This window comes from Chaetodon auriga, chromosome 18 (assembly GCF_051107435.1).
Source record: "Chaetodon auriga isolate fChaAug3 chromosome 18, fChaAug3.hap1, whole genome shotgun sequence".
NCBI lineage: Eukaryota > Metazoa > Chordata > Actinopteri > Chaetodontiformes > Chaetodontidae > Chaetodon > Chaetodon auriga.
In genome coordinates this window covers 6,918,078-6,936,177 of record NC_135091.1, presented here as the reverse complement: position 1 = coordinate 6,936,177, position 18,100 = coordinate 6,918,078, and the positions used below count along the sequence as shown (strand labels likewise).

The following is an 18,100-nucleotide window of genomic DNA, read 5'->3' as shown; positions in this document are numbered from 1 at the left end:
TGGGACAGACAAAGCGGGTAGTTTAAACCTGGGGGATAACTCTGGAGGCATCCAAGCGTAAGACCCACAACCTGCTGTCTCCATAAACACACAAAGACACACACTCACCCACAATCGACAGGGGTTTGACATATAGAACACACAAACACAGAACGTACACGTTGCAAAGTTGAGACACTGAAAGAGAACAGCGGTCAAGACTGTGAGTGTGTGAGATGTTCTGACATGTGAGCATGTGTGTAGGATTGTACCGGTTGTTTTATTATAGATAACCTGAACTAAAATTCAGACATAAATAAAAACAAAAAGACATTTAAACTGCGAACAATACAATAAAGACTAAAGTTGAGCTGTGTGGGGGACAAGCAGTGGGGCTGAGCAGACAAGAAAAAGGGCAAAGGAAGGCTTTGCCTGTGTTTGTGTGTGTGTGTGTGTGTGTGTGTATGTGTGTGTGTGTGTGTGTTAAGGTTATATTAAAAATGAGGATAAAAACTGGGCTCAGTTTCAGGATTAAATCTGCTCATTATAATACAGTAAAAGGCATGCTGGTAGATTTATATGGCAGATCTAACTGACTTTTAAGTTTGTTCTTGATCATTCAAAGACTGGTTTGACAAAAAAAATCCCAACTCAAGGTCCACTTACCATCTTTTTCTGGAGCTTCATCAGCAGATGGAGTTTGTTCACGGAGATCTCTTGACATGCAATCTCAGTAGCTGTCATGATTATACGGATACTTGTACTCATCCTAAATCCAAAATGTCAAAACTTTAACTTATCAGGGAGTTAAATGCTGCTAATTCTAGGTGAGCAGCAGGCAGGTGCAGTGACTTTCTGGAGTGGTCTGGATTCCAGGAAGTCACTGCTTTCAAAGAGAAACAGATCCCTTTTAAACTTCCCATTTCAATGTTCTTGTATCAGATAAAATCCAGATGAGATTTAAGACACTGTCTTTCCTGGTTTTCACAGGCTCTATGCAAATCAGGGTCGGCCCTCCAGTCCGGCCCTGCAGTCTAGATGGAGGCCGTAATGCATGTGAAGCTGTTTGGTGACTGTCAGAAGGCCAGAAGAATTCTGACTTTGCCACTTTAAGCAGTTGAGGTACAACAATAGCAGTTCAGCTAGCCAGCTAACGACTACTGATACACCAACACAAATGCATGAATGATTCATGAATTTTCATGAGCTACCCATATAGATCAGCGCTGTTCCACCCACACAGCTCACTCAGTGGTGTGAGCAACATCAACATTCCTCAACATCTGGCTAGACAGCGTCTCAAATCACCTCCTTACACAAGAAAGAGGCCCTGCTAAGCTTATTTGTGAGAGTTAGACTGTGGCAGGCTAGCTGTTTTCTATTGTTACTTTATGCTAAGCTAAGCGACCCCCAGCTTTAGCTTCATAGTAGCTCCAGACATGAGAATGGTATCCAAAATTGTTTTCCAAAAACTATTCTTCTAAGTTCTTCTCCTTCTTCTGAAGACTCTCAGGAGAAAGCAAATAAGTGTGCCTTGAATTGGGATTGTGTAGTCAAAGCACTGTTTCCAAGGTCAGGAACAAACTTTAAATGCTTCACTTTGAACCCAACCCTGAAAGTCCTCTAACGGGGACTGTTTTGACAAATGATTGAATTGCGACTTGAGCTAAGATATTGATTAGTGCACTTACTCATCTCCAATAGAGAAGCAAAAGATCTAATACGATTGAGTTCGTTTATGACTCAGTAATCTGTCTGAAAAAATGTTTCGCAGAAGAATTTGGCGGGAGATCAGGAAATAAATACTGTCAACATACAGTCCTTGCAGGGATATACTGCAAGTACAACCACGACAAATGCGTGTTGGTCTAAATGTACATCTGAGCGTGTTTACTGCATATTTACTCACTTTGGGTGTGGGACAGGAAGCGGTAGAGAGGCGGGAGGTGGCCTGGGCGCGGGGCGACTCCGAGGGCGTGGTGCTGAGAGAGGCTGTATCCCTGGGCAACACCTGCACACCCCTTGAGATAATGGAGTCTGGGATCTGAGATCACACACACACACACACACACACACACACACACACACACACACACACACACACAGAAACATACCCAGACACATGTGCATGTAAACACCACACAACATAAACCCATCGTATACACATGCTGATATTCAAGATCCAGGAAGACACACATATATAGATATAAAGTATGCAGACGCTACAGACCTCTCTACTTACACATGCTGAGAACTGCTGTGCTTGCAATTATTTTTTTAACATTATCTCCAGATCACAAGTTAATTATTTCGTTGTCCCGAGATAACAAAGCTCGGCCTTTTGTTTTCTCGAGATAACGAGATAAATGAAGCCGTTGTCACGAGAAAACAAAAGGCCGACTTCTCGGGATAATTCATCGCTGGGAAAGGGCTTCATAAAATTCAGAAGAGTGGACCACGACGTGCACACACTGCTCTGTGAGGTGGGAAGCTCTGTGGGAAGTTTTAAAACAAACCATATCAACTTTTATGAACTTTGGCCATTTGTTGTGAGAATGTTTTCTCCAGTGAAATGAGGTTATTTATATGATGGCATGTTATTGTAAGGGATTTCACACAGGGGTCGACTTAAATCAGACGCATTGCTGTCCAGAAGGCTGCAACCAAAAGAATTGTCGTTGGCGCACGTCAACAAGCGTTTGAATGGTGTAATAAAGTTTCTAGATGTAAGATTGAAGTATAGTCTAATGCGTTGATCAATAATTGAAAATAATCAGACATTTTCATCTTGAAACAGTTGCTACACTTCGCAGGGCGCTCTTTATCTGTGATAAACATTAAAAGAAATAAGAGGACCCAACCCTCCGTTTTCTCGTAATAACTGGTTGATTATGTCGTTATCTCAAGAAATCTGTCTTTTGTTTTCACGAGACAAGTCACTCAAGATAACAGCATTAAAAAAATAATCACAAGCGCGGCAATTTTCGGCTTCCGTACTCTACTATGACGCCATATGTCCAACTTAAACGACCACGCCTACTCACAGGGTTGATGCAGATGAAAGGCAAACGGCCTCAAAAATGTGACACGATGATGACAACATAATGAGCTATCGGGGGCGGGGTCTTACCAACATCCATCTGTGACTGGACAATGAGGTGGGATGTTACCCTGACAACAGAGCCACAAAGCAGGGTCCAGGCTGCAGACAGGGCAAGATAGGATGGTGGGTATGGAGAGATACTTGATGTTAAGTGTGACTCCACAGAGCAGATGCACACACAGATGTATGTAGAGACACACAGTCATGATATGATGCACAGAGATACATGACCAACTTATGGCAATGAGGTGATTCACTCTTTCAACTCAAGAACCAATGTTTGTCCAATTATTTACACCTTTAATTACTGTGATGTATCTCATTTTCTGAATAACGGGAAGCTCACAGTGTACTCAGATGTGTCCTCATATGTGCTGCAGACAAGAAGGATCAGAAAGCACACTCAGAATGGGTTTCGTTGACTTTACTGTAGCATAGCTTCTGGCAAAGACGTAGCTGAGAGAAATAAAGTCAATAAAACCTGGAAGAAAGCTTGTTTCGCAATTAGCTAAGCGCGATTCAGGGTGCATCTTCCAAATGAAGCTGGTTTTTGTGAGATTTTGGAGGTTACAACAGGTGTTTCTTAAGCAGCCCTCACTAAAACCATAATCCAAAGTGCACCAGGCAAATATTTAATGGAACATTTGACAACAAGTCTCGTTAGCCATCTGGACACGGTGTTAATGACAGGGCTTTATAAGTAAATAAAAATAAATGGAAGTTATATTGACACATTTACAATACCCTCATCCAGACACACTGTTAAATTAAACCATCACAGCTCACACTGTGAACCTAGATGTCATGGAAGCTTCCCCCCAGGTTCCCTTTAAGCTTTGCTGGCCGTTTAAGGACAAAGTTGTGGTGATAAATTTAGAAATTTTTGACTTAAGAAGTGCACCCAAATGCACCATTAATTAGCTATCTCAGTGAGGGTCTCATTTGGTGAGGAGATGCAGGATGATGGCAGCTGAGCAGGTCCAGCATCCGGCCTCTAAACTGCATCAGAGAAATAGAAATGTTTGACTGTGCACTTCCTGTTATTGAAGAAGAGATTAATCTCAGATTGTGAAGGTGTAAATGGCTGCCCAGCTGGACCACGTTTAAGCCCAGCAGGAAGCAGCAACAGAGGCACTTCTTCAGGTATGAGTTGAAAAACAGCAAATCCATCATTTCAAGGTGCTACCTGTAGCATTTTTAAACATCAGTGTGTCGTGTTCAGAGTAATGGTGTACCTTTGGTATAATAAGATCGCGACAGCCTGGTTCAGCAGCCTGGATCAGCATCAATTATTCTCAAATGCTGGAAAATACAACTTTGAACTTCTTCAAACATCCATCCCATATCTAAGACAAGTACACTCTGTAATTCACACATTTATACTTTATCTAATTTCAGTGTTATCAAACGTCCCACAGCAACATCTGCCATAGATCAAAACAACACTGCTTTCTTTGTACTCTGAATGAACATAACACAGTACTGTATAATTGAAGCCTTAGTGTTGGAGATGGTGTACTTCCCTTTGAACAGATTCTATAGATATCTGAACTACATTAAACTGCACACAGCACTTCTTCCACATTAGCCTTTTTGAAGAAACTATATAAAAACTTTACCATCCCTTCAAGACCACATTTCCAACAAACAACACTGTTGCCTGTCAAAGATGTTGGACCTCTACCTTCTGTTGTTCCAGGTACCTTTACCAGACATTGTGACACTGCGACTGTCTTCAAGTTATTCTTGTATTGACTTATTGATGTTAAAATGCTGCATATAGCACCTTTAAGACATGCTAGTATGACTGTGTGAATGTGTATAGATGACCGTTTGAAATGGATGGAGTCAGAGCTCTGAAAAAATGCAGTCTGATGCAATAACAAATCCTCTCCTCCCTCCTGGTACCTTGGCGGCGATGGATGCTGCAGTGATGTGGGAGGAGGAGCTGTCCTCGGTGGATGCTACACCGCTGTCCTTCTTCTCCTCATCCTCCTCCTCGCACTGCACGCCCTTGTCTTCTGTCTGCCGGCGTGGCGAACTGTTGGGCGGCGGTGAGAGGGGCGGCGGTGGCGACGGCAGGTCCTCCAGCTCGTCTGCTGCCTCCTTTACCTTTACCACTGCATCCCGCAGAAGGTCAATGGCGTGTGGCAGCGCCGGCAGGATGAACTGGAAGCATTCCTGGGTAAAAGAGTGCAAGGAGGGAGAAAACATCAGTGGCAAGGTTTTAGGTGATACTGACAGTTGTCTTACATCGATACAAGAGCTGCCAGCATGACCAAAATAAAGGCCTGCACTGAATAAAGGCCAGTAAGAGAAACATTGAGGGTGTTGTTGCCTGTTGTTACTTTAATTACTCACATGTTAAATTCAGCACACAGCACTAATTCCATCAGTGCATCAACAGATTCACGTTATACTCACGACTCTGCCTTGACAGAAAAGTGTTTTCACTTCCTAACTAATTAAAATCGCTTCTACTTTGTTGTTTTTTCGATTGAAGTTCTCCGACTGTCAATGAAAATCAACACTCCTGCAGCTGTTTCACATTAAAAGCCTCACAACCCTTCTCAAGTACGCCATGTTTTATTCACCAAACATTTCCAGCTGGCTTGACTTCATCAGCACATACGTACGGGATGGCTGAAAACATTGAATAAAGCATGCTGTAGTAGAGAGAAGTTGGAGGAGTCACACTGGTCCGCAACTTGATGTGTGTGAATTCTCAGTGTTAGAGAGTGTCACATTAAAAGCCTGACAGAAAATGATGCCCTCTGGGACGCTGTAAGGCTTTTCAATGTGAAAAAATCCATGCAAAATAATGGCAAAGCAGAACTGAGGAACTAGAAACAGTTAGTGACGCAACATATTTTGGTTCAAGAGAAAAAAGTAAGGGCAACCCATTAAGTTTTACATTAAAAGTGGTAAAATTAGAGCTGTGGAAATGTAGATTATGCTGAATTTATCAAGGCAACAAATAAAAACAGGGGGAAAGTTGAGTTTACATTAACAGGAAACAACATTCACAGAAAAATACAATGGAACAGGATCTGAAAACAGGGACACATTTCACAAAAAATACGATAAATTCTACTTAAATACAGCAAACAAAGGCCTGTCTCCAATATACAATATAAATCTGTCAACTGGAGGCCTGGAGGTATCTTACAGTACACTGTGTTTAAACAGGAATGCTGTTATCCACTCTGATCTGTGTAACAGTGTGTGACCCTGTTCGAGGCAGAGAATGAAAACCAGAGATTTCCTCCTCGACCTCAGCGGGTCACAGTGCCTCCCTCTGGCCACATTTATACTAGCTTGTGCTCTTTCCTTCCTCCCTCCATCTCTGTTTCCCTCTCTGGTGTCTCTCTGTGTGTCAGTGTGCCTGTGGGCTCCTCGGCGATGCTAAATGCTCCATTCTCCTCACTCTCAAGACAAGAGCTAATCTGTGAAATTATTTATCTTCCTGTGTATTTTAAGCATTGGGAAGATACATTATTAATCGCCCCCACACTTTACAGTAACGCTGGCTGCGAACGGGCTTTCGGAGCAACCTTTCCACAACCGCATCCCGTTTTATGTGTGCATATCGCAGGCTGGATTAAATATGACAATGTTAATCTTGATTTGACTGAATTTAAATCCCACAGATCCACACGAGGATGCATGCATGACTGGAATAGCATCCTCCACCGCTGTGCGTGAAACATGCGAAAAACAGAGCAGATGGACTCCTCAGAGCGGGAGATGAAAGAGATTGAATGGGTTAATCTCAGCAGTTGACCACCAGCCTGCTCGTGCTGCTGTGTAGCCACAAGCTAACCTTTGCACCCCATAACTCACTGTCATTCACACGCATGTTAAAACCCCTCAGCACGCAGTATAAGACTGTTTATGCCTCTTGCTGGTGCGTTTGCAGCCCACATCTGAGTGTTTTTGGAAGACGTGGACAGGAGGGCCGAGTGTGGAGGGACTGGGAAACAGGAGTGAGGATGGTGTCAAGAGCCGGGTGACATTCTACCTTTCCCGTTTTGTGCTTTCAATTGCGTGCCAGGAAATTTTTTTTTAGGTATGTCAGGAGCGTCTTTTTTTTTTTTTTTTCCTCTGCTCTTATTCTCTGTTTTGTCCTGGAGGAGAGTAACTGTCAAGAACACTAAAGAGCAGAATCCCTGGATATACTGCCAGCGGATGAGAAACAAGCGAGAGAGAAGGATGGAGGAAGGAGGGGAGGGCGCTGCTGTTCTGAGAGGGGGGGGGGGGTTGCAGGAGATGACGAGAGAGGATGACAGACAGAGAGAGAGAGAGAGAGAGAGAGATGGAGAGGATGAGATCTCAAGAGATTGAGAGAGACAGAGTTGGAGAGAGGCGGGCATTCAGAGGGAGAGAGAGAGCAGAAAGAAACTGCAACAAAAAGACTGAGAGAAAACATAGAAAGTGAAGAAGAAGGACAGAGAAACAAGACAGAAACAAGGGCGGTGCAGAAGAAGAGATGGAGGGTGAGAACAGAAAAGGACACATTTACATTTTAAGGTATCTTAAACACTTCTCAAGAACAGGTTCTAGACCAGTAAAGTTCCAAGAAACCAGAAGCAACAAATCAGGGTCTTGAAGTCCTTACATTAGGGCCGCCAACACTTTCAGGACCATCTTTATACTGACAATATACTTAAGGACTGGCTGGTGTGTGTGGAGGGCCAAAACAATGGCTAGGATATTATGACACACATGCCAGGCCTTTTATGTTCCCTACCTCCTCTTAGCTGGTTGCAACAGGAATAAGAGCAAAGCATACGCAGCTTTAGGAACGGGAAAGCAGAAAAATGTGTTTACTGTCTCTACTTTTCCCTGAAATCGTTGCTTTTTTTAATTATGATTTACTGCTAGCTCTTCACTAACTCACTTAAATTACCCCTGAAAGAATAAAAAAATGTGTTTAAAGCAATAAACGGCTTTCATCTCTTTTAAAGAGCATTTTGGGTGAGTTGAGGTGGGCTTTGGTGGCCAGAGATATACTGGACTGTAATGGGCATGTACGTTTTCTCCAAATGGGAAATTATATTCCCGTACATGCATATTTTACAATTGTGCACACACGCATAAATAGACAAAGAACTAAAGTCACAACAAATAAATGTATCTAGTGATGAAAAGATGAGAATCTGCAATCTGTGAATCTGTGGTTTAAGTAAAAAACATATCTGTCCCATTAGAGAGAAATGTCATTGCAATGTGTAGAAAAGTCATCACAGTGGGTATAAATGTCTTCCCCGCAAGGTAAATATAATCGCTGCAGGTGGAAACATCATCACCGAAAGTCGAAATGTTGATGAAGTCACATCTTGATGAAGTCACAAATGTTACCATAACAAGTAGAGATATCACTGCTACGCGCAGCACAGGCAGCAGTGCAGGGGAAACTGTCATTAAACACCATTACTGCAGGTAGATGTTCGGTCCATGAAGAGACAGAATCATTAATTGTGGTGTAGAAAGTCAAGACTGTGGGATGAAGCATCATCACAGCCACTGTGAAAAGTCTAAATGTGGTTGTGATGTGCAGAAATGCACAGATATGACCACATAGGCTCAGGAACGCTTTGTAACACTGTTGTCCGTAAACACAGGTCGTTTACAAGTGATTTACTTCTGCTTTATTTATGTTTTACACAGCATCCAGACTTTATGGTACTGAGTTGCATTGTGGGAAATGTAGGATCCAGTGTTTTCAGAGCTTGACCCACAACAAAAAGTGAGAATATCTCCTCCTCTCCTCCTTCAATTTGACCATTAATTTCTTGATCTAATTCTGAATTTTCCCCTTCAAAAATGGCTTTTTTTTATGTCAAAACAGTTTCTAAATGTTCAAAGACTCAATGTTTCCTCCTGAAATGTATTCACAAACGTATTTACACAGACATGAGCCACTACAGCTTTTCCTCCAAAGTCATGATGAGACTGAAAACAGAGTTGTGGCTGAATTGTTCAGCATATGCAGATCTGGAGTGTATTTTATCTGCAGTGTAAATGAGGCCAAAGAGACAAAATGAGTAACTAAAAGATGCACCGCCGACACTCTGACATAAGGGCCTGCGTCTGGCTGGCTCAGCTGGACTTCCCCGTTATCTTTATGACAGGAGATCATCATAATAAAAGCCTGCAATGGGCGGCTTGTGCCGTTAACTTTAACTGGGGGTTGATGAGGGAGACACTAATATGGCAGCAGATGGGAGAAGGTGGCGTAATTGATTAAAAGAAATACTAAAATCGATCAGGAGAAGCGGCCGCGTAACGAGACAGAGACAGATGTGCAGGTCAGCACGGCAGAGAGGGAGACAGATGGAGGGGGAGAAGGAGACAGCAGTGGGCGAACACACACACACACACACACACACACACACACGCACACACACAATGTAAACACAAACCCACACATGCGCTCTGCATCTATACCTCTGTACATCCAGATGCACCATGAAACACACACAGATCTATACAGTACGCACAGACATCATGAATTCATCATTCATGATTAATGCACACAGACGCACACACTTAGTCTTACACCTTCAAATGCACACACACACACACACACACACACGCACACACACACACACACACACACACACAGATACTGACTGCATGTAGATGCATTTACATCATACACAATGTGCAGTCTAACGTGAAGTTGACCTTCACATAAGAAGTCATGTTATTAGCACAATGCTAAGCTAATGCCATCCATTCAACACAGAGCCACTGGTTGTGGTGTACTCCTCAATTTTTCGTCCATACAATCAAGGTATCCTGTGCACAGTACCACAACTGCAGCCTGACTTTTTGCTTTATTTTATCCTGAAAAAGGTGTTCTATCCAGAGCGTCTAACAAATTGCTCCTCATTCCTCCACTCATGCAGCAAGCAGCCATGCAAGTCATTGGCCTAACCATCAGGAGCAATTAGTGTTCAGCATCTTGATCAAGGACACTTTGACATGGGGACAGAAGTTGATAATTCAACCCCCACACCCCTCAAAAAATTTGAATATGAGCGAGGAAACATGAGCTGGCTCATCACCGCAACTATTTAAAAATGATCTTTTTCAGCAAGCACACCACCTGATCTGAATCACTCGTGTTCGTCCTCCCTGTCACTGCCGGTCTGGTGTCTCTTACTACGCCTAACCCTAACATCCACAGGAGAAAAAGGTGACGCTGCTGCAGCTGTTTCCTACCTGGGAGCCTTTCTTGCTTCCTGGTAGGTTAATGATGAGCGTCTTCCCTCGGATACCACACACGGGTCTGTAACACACAAGCACAGGGGAAGCTTTAAAAGAATACAGAGGAAGAAAAGTGCGTTAGTGCATCATTATGGTGATATATGCCTCTCCCTCCACCTTAATGCCTCGATTCAGGGTTTCGCACTGCGCTGCACTTTATCACAGGTGATGAATGAACTCACTCAACATTTTGTCTTAACATGAAAAGGTGGGATGTTCCTATTTAAGCGGCGGGAGGGAGTCGCACTGTATGTTATTGATCTGTTAAGCTGAATAACTGTCTCTGCTCTTTCATCACGTCTAAATACAGGGATTATAATGTCAGGGCAAACTTATATAACTTGCTCTTTACAAATCCGTATTTGTATGTGTTTACTCCTGTGCTCTGTGTCTGTCTTGAAACACTCAATCTCAGCGAGAATACCTGTTAAAATAGAGGATTAAATAAATTAATTCAATAGAAAATAAGGTGATTTGGTGTGTGAGAGTGCCTGTCTGACCTGGAAAGCATGCCTAGCGGTGTGACGTTGAGGGATCCCATCAGCATCGCAAGAGACATCCCTGGAGCCTCGCGCTCTATCACCTCCTTAGTGGCCTGGAGAGAGGAGAGATGAAGATGAGGGTCATTAGTGTGATCGCAGTCTAACTAAGCATGTGTCTATCTTAAGTATTTATAAAATGATTTATTCAAATGCTGTGGCGTTTACTCCTGCAGATTAGTTTCAGGCAGTCATTTGAGCTAAAAATACCAGCAGGAAGGGGTTTATTAACCCAGTCGGCAGATTAACAAATGTTGGGATTGCACCTTTCTGCAAACCACGGGTATGTTACAGCACTGTGGTAACGGTCTGGTTAGGTTAAGGGACAGAACCACTTGGTTGGGGTGGGAAAAGATCATATTTTTGGCTTAATATACCCAGATTTGTTGCCACAAACACGGCTGGAAAATGTCCTGACGCCTCATATACATGCACCAGTAATCTGAACTACATCAGCTCAACCCGTCACTCAGAGGATATTTATCAGGAAACGTAGGCAGATGGTTGCAAACGACACAGTTAAACAGGATATCTGTGATTTCAGAGAGCTGTATTTAAATTTAGTTAAAGTTCTGAGGTCTTCGGATTATGCGGCTAAAATTAAAAGCGAACAATTACCAGACTGAAATGAACTAAAGGTGTTATAACATGACTTTTTCTGATGTGACACAGTTGATTTAAGGTGTAAGACTATAAATGCCGATATAAAAAGAGAGTAACAGCGCAGTCATTTTTCTGCTGAGTTTAGCAGCACGTCATAAAGCAAATATGGTCACAAGAGGGATATGCTTTAAATATTGTGCCTCTCTGTTGTATATTGTTGTGTAATGAAAAAAGATCGTTCACATATAAGGCTTTAAATCAAAATAACTTGTTTCAACCCAGATTTTTTAAGGACCTGGACACTGACGGTGGCTTCTTTGATTGATTCAGAGTGATCTACAATGACTGAAACGATAGAGGAAAGCAATTTAACGGTAAAGTAAACAGTACGCTTAAGCCTCATTACAACGCCTCATTAAAAAATCCTGAAGTACGAGGTCAAGAGGTAAACCTGTAACGCCTCCTGGATGCATGTCTTGACTCAAAACTGCCCTTCACGTATTGATTTACAATCCCTCACACACACACACAATCCATGTCTCAACTGTCTGACGGCTGAAAAATCCTTATCCGACCTGTCCACTGTACATCCCCCATTAGCAATCATGATCGATTAAATCTCTGAAATCAATGCAGGAATATGTCTTTTTCTTGCTCAGTCAGTGCAGCTGATCCTGCAGCCTGGGATGATTATTTATCATATTTTGTGCACAATGTGCAGGTATCTTTAGTTGGTAAGGTGGGATTTTATGGCATTAAAAGCAGCAGGTTTTCAGGTGTGGTGGTTTTGCCAATTCCACCGTCTTTGCAGGAACAAATACATTCGTTCGCGTGCAAGTGCGCACACATTTGAGGGACTGCGGCACAATCTTGACAGATAGATAGCGGAGAAGATAGCGCCTTCTCCTCCAGCTGTGTGTGTTGGGTGCCCTTGAGTTGAGTGACACTTCAAACGCACCATTAGCGAGGGAGAGGGGAGAGGAAAGACTTCAAAGGGAGAGGAGCCACTGATGAGCATCGTGGGCTTGGACTCGGGAGAGGAGAGGAGACGGAGGGAGGGAAGAGAGGCGAGGGGAAGGGAAAGAGTGTGGGAGGGACCGAGGAGGGGTGAGGCAGAGACGAGAGGGGAGGAGGCTGGATTTATACCTCATCATACGTCAGACAAAGTCACTGATTAGAAGAGGGGGGAGGTGGGTTTGATTCAACAGGCATTCAGAGGAAGTGCAGAAGACGTATTGGATGTTTTAGGCAATGAGTTTGTGTAATTGCAGGAAAAAAGGAAAAACTGTGGGAGATTGCATCTTAATTACATGAACGACGAGGGTAAGAGAAGTGGGAGGACCATGAGGGTATTTACGGCCATGTAAAAAGAAGTAGGAACTGCTTTTAAAAGATGTAGTCCAGTTAAATATTGGAGCAGACGTTTCCCATACATCCTCCATGCTTCTTGTGCCACAGGCTAATCGCCAGAAATCAATACTACTTACATGAAGAGAGCAATTAACCGAGAATACGTCTGTTGGGCGGCGGCTAACAGGAAGAGATCAAGCTCCAGCGCCTTCATGTAGGTTTACATGAAGTGTAGCTTAAAGGTCTAAACAACACAAACCCGGCAAAACCGTCACCTCTGAAGACCAAATGCATCCCTGCTGGTCTGCATGTAATCACGTCCCAGCTGACAAAGACAGCTGCTCATTCAACATTAAACTGTTAAACGCGCAGGCGAGCAGCGCTGAAGAAAAAGATTTTGACTGAATTCACAGATTAAATCAATCTTGATTGATGATGCAGGAGGGGAAGGCGCACGTCAGATAAGAGTATACAACGAGCTCGAAAGCGACCAAATGTGATCTGTTACTTGTGTCCTGCTTTGAGCTAAAGCAGGATACAGTCATACATGTCTTGTAGAGCCTTCAAACACACAGAGACAGACAGAGAGATACCGTCGTCTCCGGCACACGGGGCGGAATCAGATAGCAGGTATTATCAGCAACTACAGCGTCTACGCGTCTTCCCTCTTCCAGGAAGGTTGCTGTCGACCATGATTGATGAGGACCAATGATACTGCTGAGAACCACAGCTCATCCCCTGCCAAATTACTTGTGTGTGTGTGTGTGTGTGTGTGTGTGTGTGTGAGCGAGGTTGGCTGAGTGTGTGCAACACAGTACAGCAGCGTAAATCCAAAAAATGGTCCTCATCTAAAGTTATGTGATGTGTGACGAGATGGGGGAAGAAAAGATGAGACTGAAGGTAGATTCTTACATGTGTGCGCCATAATATACCACCTTCACAGTGCACTACCCTCCATACACGCATCCGAGTGTGTCCACATGCAAATAAATCAGCTACAGAAACACACTTTAAAACTTTGTATCTGTATCTTGTGTGTGATATATGTGACCACAGCTGCATTAAACCAATTAATGAATTATTTGTGTTGATGCACTCTGGAGTTTCCCCCTGTTACGGAGTCATCAAACATAAAGACATTAATTAAAATATAGAACAAAACATGGGCTAATTGTAGTCCCATAATCTACATATCTGCAATCTGGGGGCTTCTCTGAATAATCTACGTTTCACACAACGACATATTTCACATATTCGTCCTCATCATACGTCTGAGTGTAGTTGTATAACATCGGCTCCCTTATATGACCTCTCACCAGAACACTATCCATATTTCACCCCTAGCTGTCCTGTTTGATTCTTATATAACATTTCTGGCTACATTTTAATACAGCTCTCGAGCTTCATTATACAGTTTGCTTCCTTAGGAGGCACAAACAATAAAATGTGAGTTCAGACATTGTTTGCTATCACTCATTTGAGCCGGTTATTACTCCAGTCATTACATTTCGTATGCTGCTGTCCTGCGTGTTTGGCATATTAAAAACAAACCAATAAAACACACACACAAAAAAAATCTCATAATTGTTGCTTATGGAAAATATTTGTGATTGGCACATTTAAACCCACCTCTGGTGTGACGTCTCTCGGGGCGAAGCCGGTGCCTCCGGTGGTTAGGATAAGGTTCAGCTCCTTTTCATCGCACCAGTCCACCAGAGTCTCCTGCTCACACAAACACACACGCACACGATTAATTCTAATCATCACTGCAGATACTGTGCATAGATCAATATGACAGATAAACAGACAGACCGATTACGTACCTTGATTTCGTCTATCTCGTCTGGCACTATCTTGTAGGCCGAGATCATACCCCCCAACCTGAGAAAGGAAGAAAGCCATTAGATTACAGATACAGTTATTAACGTATTAGATTCCAGACAAGATACTTTATTGATCCCTGCGAGGAAATCCTCTTTTGTCTCGCTATCCTTCTACTGGGAGGTCAAAAAGGTCAGCTAAGGAACTGTGGACCTTGTCAGAAGAACAACCCTTCAGCAGAAACATAGAGCTTAAACTCAGGATGACCACATGATTATATACATCCAAGTGGATCAGCAGGTTAAGCAGCAGACTGGGGATACTGTTGGCTCTCCTCTATCTTTCTGAGAGCAATAAAGCAGAAAGTACCCATCTAAAAAAGTCCCAAATCCCAGACATGCACCCCAAAGCTTGTCTGACTGAAACAATGTTTGTTCTGGTCTGACAGCAAACCGGAGTTTAAGAGTAACCCAACATCTGTCATTTAAGAAAACGCAGGCCTGCAAAAACACTGATGGAGAGAAAAGAGAGCATATGACAGGACGATGTGTGAGAAGCACGAGAGGAGTAGAGGAAATGCAGACAGCTGAGCGAGACGGGACAGAGGGAGAGAGACGTAACAGCAAGCAAGCAGGAGAGAGCGAATGCCCTTGAACGTCCCCTCCTGAAAGGATTTTCCACAGGACGACCCACTGAAGAGGGAGCTCTGACAAGGACAGAGCTGCTGCTGCTGCTGCTGCTGGTGCTGAACAGCGATCCACGGCGACCTCCTGTGGTCAGACCGGGTATGACACCCCAAAAAGAACAACCCCAGGCTCAAGGTGAAGGCTCTGCACAGACACCCCTTATGTAACCCTTTTCTTTTTTTAAGAAGCGCTATTTTTGGGAGACTACTGCATCATGTTTCCCCTCCGCGTCAGCCACTTAAACGCCATGATACCCTCCCTCAGACAAATACACATGAACTCTGTGAACGTTAAAGCATCCGCTGTGTTTTATCTGCCTTTCAGCTGCTTTTTATCCACATGCAAACCCTCGCCCTCCGCACGCCGACTTACAAAGGATGCATTTTGCACCCTGGAAATGCCATTCACCGAATCCATCGGCTCTGCTCAGTTTTCAAACTGTGCAACGGAGCAGCAGAGGGACACGCTAAGCTAGACAACACCAAAATGCCGCAGCAAGCGTGCATGGAGACGAAGCTTGAAGCTCAGAGGGAAGCTGTCTGCTCCTGACAAAGGAGGCAGAGAAGTCAGAAAGAATCATCTGAGAAGTGCTTTTTTATGAAACACTGCACATGTAGGGCCACTCGGAGCATCCACTAACTTGTGCACCCACACACACACACACACACACACACACACACACACACACACACACACACACACACACACACACACACACACACACACAGACCCCCGCTGACATTCCTGTGATGACACAAGTGATTTGCTCTTGATGCGTTTTTGGGGGGGGGATTTGCATCTTTGTATGTGTCTGTGTGTGTATGATTGTGTTCATGCATGTGCATTCGTTTGTGTGTGCGTGTCTGTGTTACACCTCGGGAGAGTAAAGGAGCTGTCAGGACACATCACCTCTCTCCCTCTCCTGGGGTTTTTATGCCTCTCTGTTTCAGCCCAAATGAAAATATGCTCAACACAAATAACTAGGGTTCCTTCCCACCGTTTCCAAGGCAACCCCTCCCGCCTGAAGCCGAGTCGAGTTGCTGCGTTGTTCATCGTGAGAGAGTGTGTGAGAGTTTGTGTGTGCCGGTGAATGTTTGTGTTTTCTTTTTCTTTTTTTTTTTCCTTTTTTTTTTATTTTTGTAACTATCGGGGATGCCATTTCTGTGCGAAGGCAGCAATATGTTGTTGACTGGGCATTTTCGAGTGTGCGGAGGCACATGTGGCTGCGTGCTGCACGAAATACCTTTAAGGCATGATGAGATGTGTGTGTTCATGTGTGCACGCATGTCCATGTCGATAAGCACATGTTAACGGACGTGCATGCGCGTGCACGGTTGTACATCTGCAGTATTTATACGTATGAATGTACACATTCGGGCTTGTGCATGTATTTGTATATATTAACATGCAGTATATGTGTTTGTGTGTATTTGTATATTGTATTACACACTACACACTGTGACACACAGCCCATATGTCTCCTGTATCAATGTCATAGATTTATGTGGCTCTACACAGCATAGTCCTATATGCAGGTATGTTTAAATATGGATGCACGCAGTATACATGTTTAAAGGTATAAATGTACGTGTATACTGTCTACAGTATGTACCATATGTATGAGCAGGTATACTGTATGTGCTGTGTGTGTTTTCTTGTGTATATACATGTGTGCATATACAGCATGTGTTCATGTGTGCCTATACAAAACGGAGAGGCGTGACTTATTTAGCTGACTATCACTGATGTAAATGGGGTGAACAAAATAGTAGAAACAGCTGTCAGTGTAACACAACACAAGTCAACAGCACTACAAACAAGAAATAAACAAAGAAGAAAAAAGAACTTGATTTCAAACCGTTGAAATCGAAAATTACACTACCAGGATGGACATGTTACTCACTGCTGGCTGTTAATCCAACCCTGATGAAGAAATCAACAGAAATCTGATGACCTACTATAACATGAAGGGCAAATCAGTCTACATGCATGCACACGCCCATATGTGCATATATGTACTGTATATATGTGTGTGTACACGCTTATGTACAGTAAACACACATGCAGTATCTGTATATGTGCATATACTGTTTAATTTACAGTGTGTGTACATGCACACATGTGTGTACGTGCATGTATATACAGTGTGGGTATGTAGGTATGTACACATAGATGTAAATGTGTATTTATACATATATGAGTATGTGCAGAACGTGTGTTTCAGCATGACTGGCTTCTTTGCAGATAGAGTGCTTGGTCGTATTTTTGGGAGGGTGTGCTCTGAATTGAGGGAAGCCTATTGGAGGGGAAAGGGCCTGCAACATTTTAATCTCAAACACCCATCTATGTCTCTTTCTACTGCAGGGGGTTACGACATATAAAGCTCTTCTTCAAACTGCAGGCTGGAGGTAGTCAGCCTGGAATAAAGGCTTTTTGCTCGAGGTGTGGACAAGTCCTGATGCGGGCGGAGGAGGGAATGGAAGGGGGACGAGCGGGGCAGGCGGAGGGAGACGGCGGGGCATGAGGAGGGGGGAGCGTGGCAGTAGTTTTTTGGCCTGAAAGCCTGGACGTCTCGGCCAAATCTTTCTATGAATAAAAGACGAGCACAGAGAGGAGGATAAAGAGAGAAAGGCGGGATTGAGAGAGAGAGGCACAGAGTGAAAAGAGCGAGAAAAGGCAGGGATAGACTGTCAGGGGCACACTTAACAAGAGAGAGGAAAAGCATGTGTGTGTGTGTGTGTGTG

At 43.5% G+C, this 18,100-nt stretch overlaps 1 protein-coding gene across 13 annotated transcripts in view; it reads right to left on the bottom strand.

Moving 5' to 3' along the window:
* The window catches only part of gphnb (gephyrin b), an 87,372-nt gene that overhangs the window by 38,226 nt on the left and 31,046 nt on the right, over positions 1–18,100 (bottom strand). For all 13 annotated transcript variants that reach the window (XM_076755586.1, XM_076755579.1, XM_076755580.1 and 10 more), the window contains exons 3-8: positions 14,673–14,730; positions 14,479–14,571; positions 10,858–10,952; positions 10,313–10,379; positions 4,991–5,263; positions 1,889–2,023 (exon numbers count right to left, since the gene is read on the bottom strand). In XM_076755586.1, coding sequence (XP_076611701.1) covers positions 1,889–2,023; positions 4,991–5,263; positions 10,313–10,379; positions 10,858–10,952; positions 14,479–14,571; positions 14,673–14,730 — 721 coding nt within the window. The remainder of the gene's footprint in view (positions 1–1,888; positions 2,024–4,990; positions 5,264–10,312; positions 10,380–10,857; positions 10,953–14,478; positions 14,572–14,672; positions 14,731–18,100) is intronic.